The sequence below is a fragment of the Microtus oregoni genome, unplaced genomic scaffold (assembly GCF_018167655.1).
Source record: "Microtus oregoni isolate MIOR12 unplaced genomic scaffold, Mior012 000010F_ref0000083, whole genome shotgun sequence".
Taxonomy (NCBI): Eukaryota; Metazoa; Chordata; class Mammalia; order Rodentia; family Cricetidae; genus Microtus; species Microtus oregoni.
The window spans coordinates 16,805,433-16,819,717 of record NW_024543069.1 but is presented as its reverse complement, the minus strand read 5'-3'; the positions used below and the strand labels follow the sequence as shown (position 1 = coordinate 16,819,717).

At 39.9% G+C, this 14,285-nt stretch overlaps 2 protein-coding genes across 3 annotated transcripts in view; both read right to left on the bottom strand.

Annotated features, from left to right (window-relative positions):
• The window catches only part of Dhx36 (DEAH-box helicase 36), a 29,449-nt gene extending 28,489 nt beyond the window's left edge, over positions 1–960 (bottom strand). For both annotated transcript variants that reach the window (XM_041659199.1, XM_041659200.1), the window contains exon 1: positions 665–960. In XM_041659199.1, the coding sequence (XP_041515133.1) occupies positions 665–892 (228 nt within the window). In that variant the 5' untranslated portion in view covers positions 893–960. The remainder of the gene's footprint in view (positions 1–664) is intronic.
• Positions 961–8,324: 7,364 nt separating this feature from the next.
• Gpr149 (G protein-coupled receptor 149) overlaps positions 8,325–14,285 on the bottom strand; it is a 50,833-nt gene continuing 44,872 nt past the window's right edge. The window contains exon 4 of the mRNA XM_041659287.1: positions 8,325–9,796. Within this exon, the coding sequence (XP_041515221.1) occupies positions 9,227–9,796 (570 nt within the window). The 3' untranslated portion in view covers positions 8,325–9,226. The remainder of the gene's footprint in view (positions 9,797–14,285) is intronic.

The following is a 14,285-nucleotide window of genomic DNA, read 5'->3' as shown; positions in this document are numbered from 1 at the left end:
GAGCTGGTTAAGGAGAAAATGAAAAAATCTGGTCTGTGTTTGAATTACATTTCCGATGTATTATAAAAGGCGCTTTTCATCAAGTCACTAAAATGTCATCCCGAAAGCTGTTGGGCAAAGATTTATTTTTCATTAGAATGGGTCATTTCAAAAGCATGACGTTTCCTATACTACAGATCTTCAAGATACAAATCAAACTGTAAATCCCCTGATGAGATTTGCCAAATACTGCCCTATAGAGTCTTCCTTGCAGGCACGGTAAGTTTCCGTCTTCAAGAGGAGCTACTACTCAACAGAAAATTCAGATGCAGAAACGAAAGGGAGAAAGGAAAAGAGTCGAGCACGTGATTCACTTTAATGCTAAAACTATTAGCTAAACTATTTGTGACAGGGTGTTACTGCTTTCGATGGCTGCTCCAGACAAAGAGCTTAAAAGTGGCAATAGGTTTTCTAAAGGAAAATATGACATTCCTAAAAAAAAGTCTGCTTGGGCTGGAATCTGAATTAGGCGTTCACCTCCAGTTCTCAAGTCTGCAAGCAGAGCACGCACCGGGGCTGCAGCAGGGATGGCTTGCGTTAGGACGCGCAGCCCGTTACCACAGGCTCGGCCGAGGCTGCACCGAGCTCGAGCCGACGCCGGCGGGTCCCGCCTCGCCCTCCATACCTCCTGCCTCTCGGCCTCCTTGTTCTTCTGCGTCTGTTTCCTGGCGTACCAGAGGCCGATCTCGCGACCCTTCAGGTGTCCGGGATGCCGTCCCCGACCCCCGCGGCCACCTCCGCCTCCTCCGCCGCCGCCCGGGCCCCGGTTCCCTCCGCCGCCGCCGCCAGAGCCCGGGCCGGAGCCCCGCGGCCCCGCGTCGCGGCTCCAGCTCTGGTGGTAGTCGTAGCTCATTGTCCCGGACGACCACTGGAGTCTAAGCAAAAAAATCAACCGCTGAAAATGGCGTCCGGGCCCGGAAGCGGGCGCACATCCGCGTCTGCTTGGCTTCCGGCGCCCAGCGCGAGAGGGCGGTCCTTGAGTGTCACAAGCAGGCATTTCCGGTGGCGTCACGGGCGGATGATGCTGAGAATGTGGCTCAGGTTCAAGGTGTGTGTGCGGGGTCCTCTTGGATGATACCGCGAGGAGAGCAGCTCCGGTACGGCAAGGTTTTTAACCTAGACTGGAAAAGTGTGGAAATTTTTGTATATTTCCATTCCTTTGGTAAAACGAATTTCTTTTCAAAGCCATGGATTGTAAATACATACACAATAAAAGCGTGGCCCAATGTATATGCTCTTCAAAGACCAAAGAAGTTCGTCATCTGTCTTAGAAACTGCCCGGCACCTCTTTTAGTCATATAAGTACACACAGGAATCTACCTTTAAAGAATCTTCGGTACTGGAACTGGGGTGTCAGCTTCCGTAAACACCCAACCTCCGCATCCTTTACTCTGCTCACTAATTAGAATGTAGCAAGAGGGAGCCCCACAGAACCACAGGGTGTAGTAATAATGGGATACTACATAGTTTAGTTGTTGTCATGAAATCTGGAATGTTCCATAATCTTTATATCAACACATTGGCCCATTTTCACATCGATATTAAGGCCCAGGAATAGAGCTTATTGCTAACAGTCTCCTTGAAAATCAGAGCCCTTAATTTTCTTCTTTCAGGTCATTATGAGGTTTTACTCTGTTAGGCTTTTCCTTCTTTTTAAGATAAGGGTTTATGCAAGAGATCTGGGAGATTTGTTACTGCAATAAATAGTCCTTGCTTGTGTGTTTTATTTCTAAGAGTTGCTGGTTTGATATCATATTTGGGCTCATTGATAAAATCAGACTATGACAGTCTGATGAATGTGTGCAGCTAATTCAACCTTGTATCATCAACAGGTGTTCTGATAGCTGTCATTCCTGGTTGGCTTACCAGCAGAAATTTCAGTTGACATCAGTTTTATGGGTACTTGGATCCATCCCAGTAATCCCTGTGCCACCAAACAACAACTCTTGACCTTTTATCTCCTGTGTGCTATAGAGGAGCATCTGGATCCTTTCTGAACTGTTTCAGAGTTGAGGAAAGTTTTGCAGTGTTGTTACAATTTGTACTAGGCAGTTTTGGGTCAACCTGATACAAGTTAGAGTATTTGGGAAGTGGGAACCTCAGCAGAGAAAATGCCCTCTTCAGATTGGCCAGTAGGCAAGACTATGATGCATTTTCTTGATTGATAAGTGGTGTGGAAGGATCCAGCCCGCCAGAAACTGGTAACAACCTAGATGGCCCTCATCTGAAAAATTGATAAAGAAAATGTTGTACATTTATACAAAAGGGTAGTACTCAGCTGTTAAAAGCAATGACATCAAGAAACTTTCTGGTAAATGGATGGAACTAGAAAAGAATTCCTGAGTGAGGTAACCCAGACCCTGAAAGACAAATGTGATATGTACTCACTCATAAATGAGTATTAGCTGTAAGTTAAATGCTACAGCCCTCAGAGCCAAAGAAGCTAAATAACAAGGAGAGGTCAAGGGAGGCTTCATGAAGCTCACTGTAAAGGGAAAATAGAATAGACATTGCTAGTGTTTTGGAGGAGGGATCAGGAAACGGGAATGGGAATGGGACCAGTAGGGATCAGGTGGGGAGAGGATGGAGGGAGCAAGTACTGGGAGAGACAACTGGTATCTGGGGGCATCTTTGCAATGAGCTAGAAACCTAGATCAATGAAAACTCCCAGAAATATATGAGGGTGACCCTAGTTAAGACTCCTAGCATTATGAGATATGCAGCCTGAATCAGCCATCTCCTGTAACCAGGCAAGATTTCCAGTGAAGGGTCTGGACCACCACCCCAGACACAAACCCTTCAGCCTGCAATTGTCCTGCCTACAAAATGTGCTGGGGTAAAGATGGTACTTAAACTATGGGAGTGACCAACTGATGACTGGCATAATTAGAGACCCATACCATGAGCGGGAGCTCCCCATTGAGAACTAGGACCAGAAGTGGGATACCCCAGAGATCAGAATAGAATCAAATACAAATGGCAGAAAAGGTCAATAGAATGATCCTGATGATACTCTGCTATGCTCGTAGATTGGTGCCAAGCCCAATTGTCATCAGAGAGGCTTCATCCAGAAACTGGTGCAAACATACGCAGAGACCCACAGCAAAATACTAGTTGGAATTTGGGGAATCCTGCAGAAGAGAGGGAGGAAGGATTGTAACATCCAGTGGTGTCAAGGGCACCACAAAAGAACAACAACAAAACAAACCCAGAACCAACTAACTATGTTCACAGGGGCTCACAGAGACTGAATTGACAGCCAGGGAGGCTGCATCGGCCTGACCTAGGTCCTCTCAATATATGTTACAGCTGTATAACTTGGTCTTTGTGTGAGACTCCTAGCAGATAAAGCAGGGGATGTCTTTGACTCTATTACTTGCTTTTGGGACCCATTCCTCCTACCGGATTGCCCCATCTAACCTTATTGGAACTGTGAAAGAGGCTGATGGTGGGAAAAGGCAGAGGGTTTTTACCTCAGGTTCAGTTTATTCCCTGGATTGTTTTTTCGATGTGATATCATGTCCCCTGTGAGAAACATTGACATTCAATTTATAAGACATGTTTATTCTTGCTGGGTGTCAGAACATAGCTATAGAACCCAATCTGGTCAGTGTACCATGAATCTGGATATGACCTTCTGCCCTTATTTTCATGCTTTTCCAGATATAATCTGTATTATGTGTCAGGAAATTGTGTTTAAATTGGTCTGTCCTGAGAAAATTCTGGGAAAGGACCGCTCTGTTATAAGTCAACAAAAGTTGATGGTATCTGTCATCTGAGCAGTTGTACATTTTTTTTAAGGAAAAATGTAGATTAAAACCAGCTAAGGACATTTATGGCTGTTGGGACACGGGGAGTCACTTGGGGATACTGTTGCCCATGCACCAATAGATGTACCCACACACCCATGTACATATAGGTAGCAATAATTGGACTCAGTGGATTTTTTAGTTGTTTGTTTGTTTTTGTTTTTTTGAGACAGGGATTCTTTGTGTAACTTTGGTACCTGTCCTGAAACTTGCTCTTGTAGACCAGGCTGGCCTCAAACTCATAGAAATCCATCTGCCTCTGCCTCCCAAGTGCTGGGATTAAAGGCGTGTGCCACCACTGCCCAAGCGCCAACTCAGTGGATTTTTAATTTTAAAGAAGACGACATGAAAAATGGGAGGTGATGTATTGAAGAGGATCCGGGGGGATGGGGTGGGGAAATTGGAAGAGGTTATGAACAAGATGTACTATACACATGCATGAAATTTTCAAAGAATTAGTTGTAAATTTAAAAAAATAGGATAAAAATTAAAACAGGAGAAAATTACATAAATAGAATCAGGCAGGGGAAGAAATGAATAGTGCAAACTCCAGGAAAAGTTCCAAGTGTAGAATTTCTATTGTACTTTTCTCATGGAGTCATGGACAACCTTCCTTTTCTCTGCATGACAACAAACTCATTTGAATGCTTGTTGGGACTCCATCATAGGAAGAGCAGAATTGGGTCTGGTAGACTGTTCAGGTGACAAACACAAGTTTCTAGTCCCTCAAATGCTCAAGCTGATATAAGGAGATCCAAAAGCTCTCATTATAAACCAGTCTATTATTGTCTGGTTTGTTCGGGACCAGCAAAGAGGGAGACAGTGAGATACAAGTAATAGAAAATACTTACGCATTATATGAGTCTGTCTGATGAATTGTGGGAACTGACAGTAATTAAGAGAATCTTTTGAACATAAAATTGATATTGTGTGGACTCTATTCACTAACTTTATACATGGCTTAAATTGTCCTATGTATACTTGTATGTGTGTTTTGTTTTATTTGAATTTTAATCTCAAGCACTTAGAAAAATTTATAGTAAATAATAGATAGCAAAAATAATGAAAAATAAATGAAATAAGCTAAAAAAAGTGAGTCAGAGAAGATCTGTTTATGGAATCTAATGTCAGAGAAATTTATCAGAAGAGCTTTGAAACAGTGCACAACCAAGTTCCCCTTGTGTTCTGAGAAATACAACAGGCTTTTCTGTTTTAAAATTAATTGCCTCTGTCAAGATCAGCTGTCAGAAATATTAGGGATTATATAGTATGTGTTTAAATTATTTGGTTTCTACAGGCACTGTACTTTTGCAGTTGGTAGGTGTCACCACCAGATGGTGACACTAACAATGAACCAGTTTTTATCTTCAGGTATATCAGTTTATAGACAGAAGAGAAAAGCTCTGCCTAATTTACTGTTTCTTAATAATGAGAATTTTATAACTTTATCTTACAAGGGTAAGTTCAGACATTTATATATAGTACAAAATATCAAGATACTTCCTGTGTCAAAAGAGTTTCATGATTAGACTCACTCTAAAGAGTAAATAAACTCAAGTAGGCGTGTGTAAAACTTCTCCCTCGTTACAAGGATTTGGAGGTGATGTTTATGCTTCTGCATGACCCAATTTGTGTTTTGTCGTCGATTCAATACAGATGGCTCAGAATGCTGTTACAATTTATTTTTAAATTTAATTTAATTGAATGTGTGTGGGTGTTTTGCCTGCATGTATAGTTCTGCACGATGTGTATGCAGTCTGAAGAAGTCAAAAGAAGCATCCAATCTTCTGGAACTCGATGTGGGTCTTGAGGATCTAACCCAGGTCTCCACAAAATAGTCAGTGTTCTTAATCATTGATCCATCTCTCCAGCACATGTATTACAATTTTTTATATAATTTCTATTAGCCTTTTAATGAATGTCTCAGATAATTAATCCCAGTACTCTTTATTACAGAAAACATTTAAATATATCCCTTGTATAGCATAAGAAACAAGAATAGTTAAGTAGGAATATACTTTATTTTTTTACTTTTTGGTTTTCCCAGCCTAGGCTTATCCAGCAAAAAAAAAAAAAAAAAAAAAAAAAAAAAATGGAAGATAGTCAGAAATCCAGATAGTACTGTCTTCTAATCTTTGAAATCTTTATTTTCATCATCTCATCAAAGGCTCCAAAAATGATTTGTGTACATTCAAATCTTAATCATGATCTTTAAAATCCTTCCTAACAGTCAAAAATTGCATTTAAAACAGCTATATTGTTTTCTCCTTAAGAAAATTGAACATCTAGATTTGCCGAAAATTCTGTCTTACAAAGCACTGCTAGAATGTTCAATTAGATCTTCCTTGTTTGTTTGCTTCCTCTTCTTCTTTCTGTCTTTCTCATTCTTTTATTTTGGAGACAAGGTTTAATTATGCAGCCCTGGCTGCTCCAACACTTGCTCTGTAGACTTGGCTGGCCTCCAATTCTGCCTCTGGCATTTGGGGATTAAAAGTGTATGTCACCAGCTCAGTCTTCCTTCCTTCCTTTTTCTTTCTTTCTTTCTTTCTTTTTTTCTTTCTTATTGAAAACTCTTTTGGACACAGGATCTCATGTGTACAAGGTTGGCCTTAAACTCTAGGAATTAGAGAATGATCTTAAACTACAGGTGCACACTTGGAAAGACTCTACTAACTGAGGTACATGCTAAGCAGACAGAGTTGCCCAACTATCATTGTGTTCTCAATTTTGGTGAAAACGTTTTAAAACAATATATTTATAATGAGAATTCCTGTAAGTTGAAATATATATGCTATGTATAACATTGTAGGTTTGTTTTGATAAACATGAATAGTGACACTACCTTTTCTTAAGTTTAGGTAATGAGGTATTGAGTAGTAATTAGAGATGGAAAAAATTCATTGAGATAATTTTATTTGAATTTTATTGTTTTCTTGCAATATTTTATTTGTTTTGGGGCAGAGTCTTACTTGGTAGTCTAGGTGCCGGAAACTCACTGCAAGGCCCAGGCTTGCTCGAACTTGCATCTCTTCTCTGGTTTCTCTCAAACTGGAAATTTTGGTATGAGCCATCACAACTACCATTTATTTATGTATTTGTTTATTTATTCATTTTGAGATACTCATTTTTGAAGAATATTTTTGATGACGAGTACTCTCTGGAGAACAAAACAATATAAATGTTCAATGTTCATGTAAAGTAATTTTAAAACAGTTTTGACTCAGTATAATGAAATAGAAACCAAAGTGAACTGTTCTAAATATAATTAATTTAATCTGTAAATAACATATATGCCTACAATAGAGGTATGCACAATCTATAAGCACATGAAACAAGAACTTTTGTAAATAAATATTTAGGTAACATATTTAGTATGTTTATGGAAACAATAATTTTAAATAATTATTTAAAATTAAGATTAGAAAATAATAATTTTAAAATATCAGAACTTTTGAAATATACATCAGTGGTATGATGATAAGGTGGTCTGAAAAATAAATCTTGTCCTGTATTCCTTGTAATCATTTAATAGAATACAAGTTGAATTGGTTATTGTTTGAGATAACACATTGTCCTTAGGGAGGAAATCTTAAAGTTCTTAATCTAGAAATAATATTTGAAGTAAACTTTTTATGCTTCAAGAGTGGCAAAGCAAGTCTTGGAGATCTTCAGCACAGGAACAGACTCCTGTGGTTAGACTTGCGGGTTTTCTCTTCTCTCGCCAGAAGCTGTTGCCCTGGTGTGCTGTGCCTCTCAGGATTGGATGTGACAGGATTTTCTCCCTGTCTCCATTCAAAGAAATGCAACAGCTGTGGGATGGTGGGATGGTTATGGCTTGCTCTAATTTGGACCCTACAGGTTAATGTCATGAGTCGTAGTCCCCAGGAAAGTACATTTAGGAGAGGGGTAAATGGAGGTGGGACCTACTGGGATGTCTTTAATACACAGCAACATGTTCTAGAAAGGGTTAGGAACACCTTGGTCCCTTTCCTTGGCTCTCATGAGTGAGAGATTGATTATGTTCTTCCCTGAACTCATTCCACCGTGTGTCACATCCCAGAAGCCACAGAGTAGACAGATCATGAGTTTGTTGTTTCACTCGTTTTACTCTTTGGGCGGCCCAAATAATCACACATGGAGACTTATTATTACTTATAAATGTCTGGCTACAGTTTCGCTTGTTTCTAGCCAACTTATCTTAAATTATCCCTTTTACCTTTTGCCTCTGGGCTTTTATCTTTCTGTATACCTGTTTATTTATTTATTTATTTATTTATTTTTTTACTTCTTACTCTGTGGCTTGCTGCGTAGCTGGGTGGCTAGCTCTTTGAGTCCTTCTCTCTTTTCTTCTTTTCTTGCTCCTTGATCCTCTCTTCCCAGATTTCTCTCTGCTTGCCAGCCCTGCCTATCTTTTCTCCTGCCCAGCTATTGACCATTCAGCTCTTTATTAGACCAATCAGGTGTTTTAGACAGGCAAAGTAACACAGCTTCACAGAGTTAAACAAATGCAACATAAAAGAATACAACACATCTTTGCACCATTAAACAAATATTCCACAGCATAAACAAATGTGACACATCTTTAATATTCCACAACACGTTAGTTCAAATAAAGCATACCACAGGTATTGGAGGAAGAGAAACCTAACAACAAGCTTCTTTCCAGAGATGTTTGAATTAAAGATTACTTCTAATGCCACTTGCAATATACAGAATATTTAAGAGTGATTTTGACACAGTGAATAGGCAAAAGAAGACCTCTGATATATTCAAGAGAGACAAACAGAACCACTTGCTAAACTACTTGTACTCTATAACAATAAATGAAGTAACAATAGACTAGGGTTATATCTAAATTTCCATGTTAGAAGCTAATTTGCCTTATTATACAAGAACATATTTCCTGGACCACTGAAAAGGCAAAGCAGTAACTGCAATAAGCCTATCTGGCTAGACGTGTTTAGGTAAATATGCATTCAAATACAACTCAGAGTTTTGGTGCACTTTTTTTTCCATTTCCGCAACATCATTTTTCCCTCTTGCAGTCAAAAGCAGCCTGTGTGCAGAAACCCATGCATGAGAACAGTACATCCTTTTCATAAATAGGCAAAATATTAGCAAACTAGATCAGGATTTGGCTTAGGAAGGTTTTGAGAAACCAGACACAAAATTGTTCAACTGCCACAGTGTATGATTTTTAAGTAGTGTGTGAAATGCACTGTATGTATGCACAGCAGCAAGTCACCCCGAAAAATAAGAACCAGGAAAGCTTATGTAAGCCCATGATTAGAAGGAAGTGGGAAATGAGTCTCAGGACTAGGGCAAGTTTTGCAGTCCAGGGTTGCAGAGCTGTCTGACCCTGTAAGACCAGTCAATCCCTAACTAACCTCACTTTCTGCCTCCCTTTTCCTGTAGGCTTTGTTTAACAGCTGGATCTCTTCCTGGTAGCCTTCCCTGACCTGATGCTGCCGCTTACTGTTCTGTCTGTGTGCCTCCACGGTGTCTGGGATGGAGATGTTGATATCACCATCAGGATCACTTGTGGGTAAGAAGAGGGAGTAGGAGGCAGTTTCTCCTAAATCGCAGGAGACGAATCTGTTCTCCTTCCGCGAATAGCGCAAAGAAGGAGACCTGACTTTGGTTGAGGACTGGCTGATGTTGCTGATGATTGACACAGTGTCCAAAGCCTCATCGTTGTCGCAGATTTCAAGGACCTCCAAGTGTATTTTCACGCTGGTGTCTGCAAACGTGGAGGGAGTCTCCTCTGAGTTGGGTTCATGGCCCACACTTTTGGATCGATAGACTTCTATTTTCTTCGAGGCTGGGGTGATCTTTTGCCCTTCTGCGCTGACCTCATACGTAGATAGAGAGAGGGTTTTCCCTGTAGGTGCTTGGAGAGACACAGTGCCCTGGAATGCACATAAGGGAATAGCCAGCCCACCGGAACGCTGGGGACAGAAACATAAAGATTATATTATTGAAATCAACACATAGATATTCATTTTATGCATCAGAATGGTAAGTTTTCTATTTTTGATATTTTTGATATTTGATATTTTTTATTTCTTTTGATCTATTTCCCTGGAAACTATTTACAGATAATGAGATTCTCCTTCTGTAGCTGAATATCTCCTAGGGCAAATATACCTGAAGGAGTGTAGCAACTTAAGAGAAGACAAGGGGTATTTCCCAGAGTTGAAAGAGAAATGAGGGTACTGATTGAAAGCAATAGACTAGATGTTCCTGTCCAAGGGTAGGATTTGGGCATTCATTACATTCATTTTTACAATGTAGAATTGCTTTTATATTTCTGCTGCATATTCAGTTACATTTAAACGTATACATAGACCTGGAGTTTGGTTGGGGCCCAAGGACCACCCTGCAGCTAGGGTGGTGCCGAACTTAGTGGCCTGTTCTGCCACCTGGGGCCATGGTGACATCAAACCACGAAAAGCTGATGAGGGCCATGTCTGGGTCCGTGGTCCTCCCACAGTCAGGGTCTATGTTGACGCCTAGGGTCTAGGCTCAAAACAGCCATGAATAGCAAGAGCAATAACTATATATGTGGTAACTGCATCTTAACGCAAAATGGTATCACTGTCCAGTATACATTTTTGTATTTTGACAGTGTTGTGTAAGAGGTGTACGAGCACAGGAAGATTCTATCAGCATTTTCTTTGATAAAACATTTTAGTTATGGGACTTAATAAGACATCAATTTTATTGTGCAATCAGAATAACCTATTTAAATAACCTGAGACGATTCATTTCATAGTCTGTGCTTTCTATCCATTTTAAAGCCAACGAATTAGCATTTGCCTGGGAATAATGATAGCCCATTACTGCAGTATGCTTGGGAGTGTAGGTGGCTGGGAGTTTTTTTCCCCCTCCATTTGGAAATGAAAAGCTTTTCTGAACCTCACAAATACTTGAAGAGAAGAGAGCCTGCCATGTAAACACGTTAGCACAAATAATCTTCCATGATAATTGATTCAAACTTGACGACCTTGGGTATACAAAATGCCTTTTATTTTTTCACAGTTAAGCTGCTAGGTGAATTCGGGGTGAAATTATAATATAAAAAGAGTCTCTCGAGGTGATTATTCTAACAAGGTGAGGCTTTCTGCTGCTTCTGAATTATTCAATTTAAGCAAGGCTTATGGCAGCAGACAGGGTCATCACCTACCCAAAGCCACTGTGGGTTACAGGTTACCCAAGGCCACAGTCGGTCATGGGTTCTCTGAATTGGAAGCTGGAATGTACCATTAACTCATGAATATTCAAAGCGATTGGCAAATTTAATACTAAAAAAAAGTCATTTGCTGACCTTTCAGTGACTCTTGGACTTCAGAGTATATAAGTAAGGAGCCTAAGTAGAGCAAGACTTAGAGCAGTCGGGGGAAGATGGGATGGACACACCAGAAAAGAAACAAAAACCAACGGGGGTGGGGAGAAGACTTAGAGCAGTCGGGGGAAGATGGGATGGACACACCAGAAAAGAAACAAAAACCAACGGGGGTGGGGAGAAGACTTAGAGCAGTCGGGGGAAGATGGGATGGACACACCAGAAAGGAAACAAAAACCAACGGGGGTGGGGAGAAGACTTAGAGCAGTCGGGGGAAGATGGGATGGACACACCAGAAAGGAAACAAAAACCAACGGGGGTGGGGAGAAGACTTAGAGCAGTCGGGGGAAGATGGGATGGACACACCAGAAAAGAAACAAAAACCAACGGGGGTGGGGAGAAGACTTAGAGCAGTCGGGGGAAGATGGGATGGACACACCAGAAAAGAAACAAAAACCAACGGGGGTGGGGAGAAGAATTCGTGAGAAAACTAAAATTTGCTTTATGGAAATTCAGTCATTATAAAGGTTACATATTTTCATATATTCAGCTCCTCAAATCCTTTGTCCCACCATCTCTTCTTTGTATGATTAGTGAACCAAAGTATAACAGCACACAAGAACTAATTAAAACAAAAAAATGTTGTGAAAGGATATAAAGACCTTTAATATGAGACTTTCACAGGAAAAGATGTATGGCAAAATCTACCCTCCCAGACTGCCAGTCTGGGCTTTAAGCCTTTTTTTTTTTTTTCTTTTAATTTGATGTATGTATGGTGGCATAGGCTGGTTCATTTTCTTATGTGGGCTCCTGTGGAGGTCAGAGGTAGACATTTCTCAATCACTTTTTTGTTTTGTTTGTTTAAGACACTATTTTGGGTTTATTGGCTGGCCACAGGATTCGTACCTCACAACACAGGGATTAGAATATAGTGCTTTTATATGTGGGTTCTCGGTATCCATATTCAGGTCTCAGGCTTGCACAGGAAACATCTTAACCCCTGAGCCATCTCCTCATCCCAGGCTTTTTGACTGGTGAAAGTCTAACCCGGAAGACCGATGTTCACGATGACAAGTACTGATCCTGTTGAGCATGAGCCACACCTCCTGGTGGGGACTTCCGCTTTCACACTTACTATTCATGATAATCTGATAAAATGAAGGCCCTAATGATCCATTGAGTTGTGAGAGGTCGCACAATTAAGTGAAAATTGCTGTCAAATCCAAGTCCAAGATCACCTGTGTCACGGCTTTTGTTCTAAGTGTTCTATTACTCCGAGACAGTGAAACATGTCACTCTGTCGACTATAATGGGATGAATAGATTGAAATATATGAATGAAAAATTGCACACCATGAAAAAATAAAGACAAACAAGAATGGCTATATTAATAGTGAAAAATACAGGTTTCAGGGAGGTAGAGAGGGGGTTCTGTGGTTAAGAGAGCTTAATGCTTCTGTAGAGTACCTACATTCAGTGCCCAGCACCTATGTGGCAGCTCACAACTATCTGTAACTCTGGTTCTGAGATATCTAATGTCCTCTTCCAGCTTTCAAAAGCTCTTGTACTCATGTGATACACGTACACTCACTCATGAAGGAAAACACACATAGATATAATAATTTATCTTTAAGAGAAAAGAAAATAGAGACGTTGGAATGAAGAAACCTTCCAGTGACAGGAAAGAGTATTACCTGGTGCCTAAAGGATCAATCCACCAAGAAGACATAGCAGTCCTATAACGGACACAGCAAACCACAGAGTAGTGCAGTACATGAAGCGAGACTGGTAATACTGAAAAGAAAAATTCTCTGCAAAGCTGGAGGTGCCAACACTGTATCAAGCGAGAACTAAGCAGACAATCATCCAGAATAAGAAAACATTTCATCAATTAATGGGATCTGATCAATCTGTAGAAGATTTTAAGACAATTTTAAGACAGCTGTGGAATACATATTTTCTTCAAATGTTAGTGAAATGTGGATGAAAAAATTGTTCTAGTTCATAGAATAATGTAGTGATATGTATTTTTTGAAAATCTTTTTTGAACCCCTGGCTCCAAGATAACTTTTGGCAGACCTCTCAGCAAATTGATAATTCCCCTTGAGATCTTTTGAGATTGTGTGCTTAACTTCCTCTCCTGTTGTGTAAGATTGTGTACTTAACTTCCTCTCCTATTGTGTAAGATTGTGTGCTTAACTTCCTCTCCTATTGTGTAAGATTGTGTGCTTAACTTCCTCTCCTATTGTGTAAGATTGTGTGCTTAACTTCCTCTCCTATTGTGTAAGATTGTATTATTGTGTAAGATTGTGTACATACCTTCCTCTCCTATTGTGTAAGATTGTATTATTGTGTAAGATTGTGTACATACCTTCCTCTCCTATTGTGTAAGATTGTGTACATACCTTCCTCTCCTATTGTGTAAGATTGTGTGCTTACCTTCCTCTCCTATTGTGTAAGATTGTGTGCTTAACTTCCTCTCCTATTGTGTAAGATTGTGTACTTCCTCTCCTATTGTGTAAGATTGTGTACTTCCTCTCCTATTGTGTAAGATTGTATTATTGTGTAAGATTGTGTACATACCTTCCTCTCCTATTGTGTAAGATTGTGTGCTTAACTTCCTCTCCTATTGTGTAAGATTGTATTATTGTGTAAGATTGTGTACATACCTTCCTCTCCTATTGTGTAAGATTGTATTATTGTGTAAGATTGTGTACATACCTTCCTCTCCTATTGTGTAAGATTGTGTGCTTAACTTCCTCTCCTATTGTGTAAGATTGTATTATTGTGTAAGATTGTGTACTTAACTTCCTCTCCTATTGTGTAAGATTGTATTATTGTGTAAGATTGTGTACTTAACTTCCTCTCCTATTGTGTAAGATTGTATTATTGTGTAAGATTGTGTACTTAACTTCCTCTCCTATTGTGTAAGATTGTATTATTGTGTAAGATTGTGTACATACCTTCCTCTCCTATTGTGTAAGATTGTATTATTATGTAAGATTGTGTACTTAACTTCCTCTCCTATTGTGTAAGATTGTATTATTGTGTAAGATTGTGTACTTAACTTCCTCTCCTATTGTGTAAGATTGT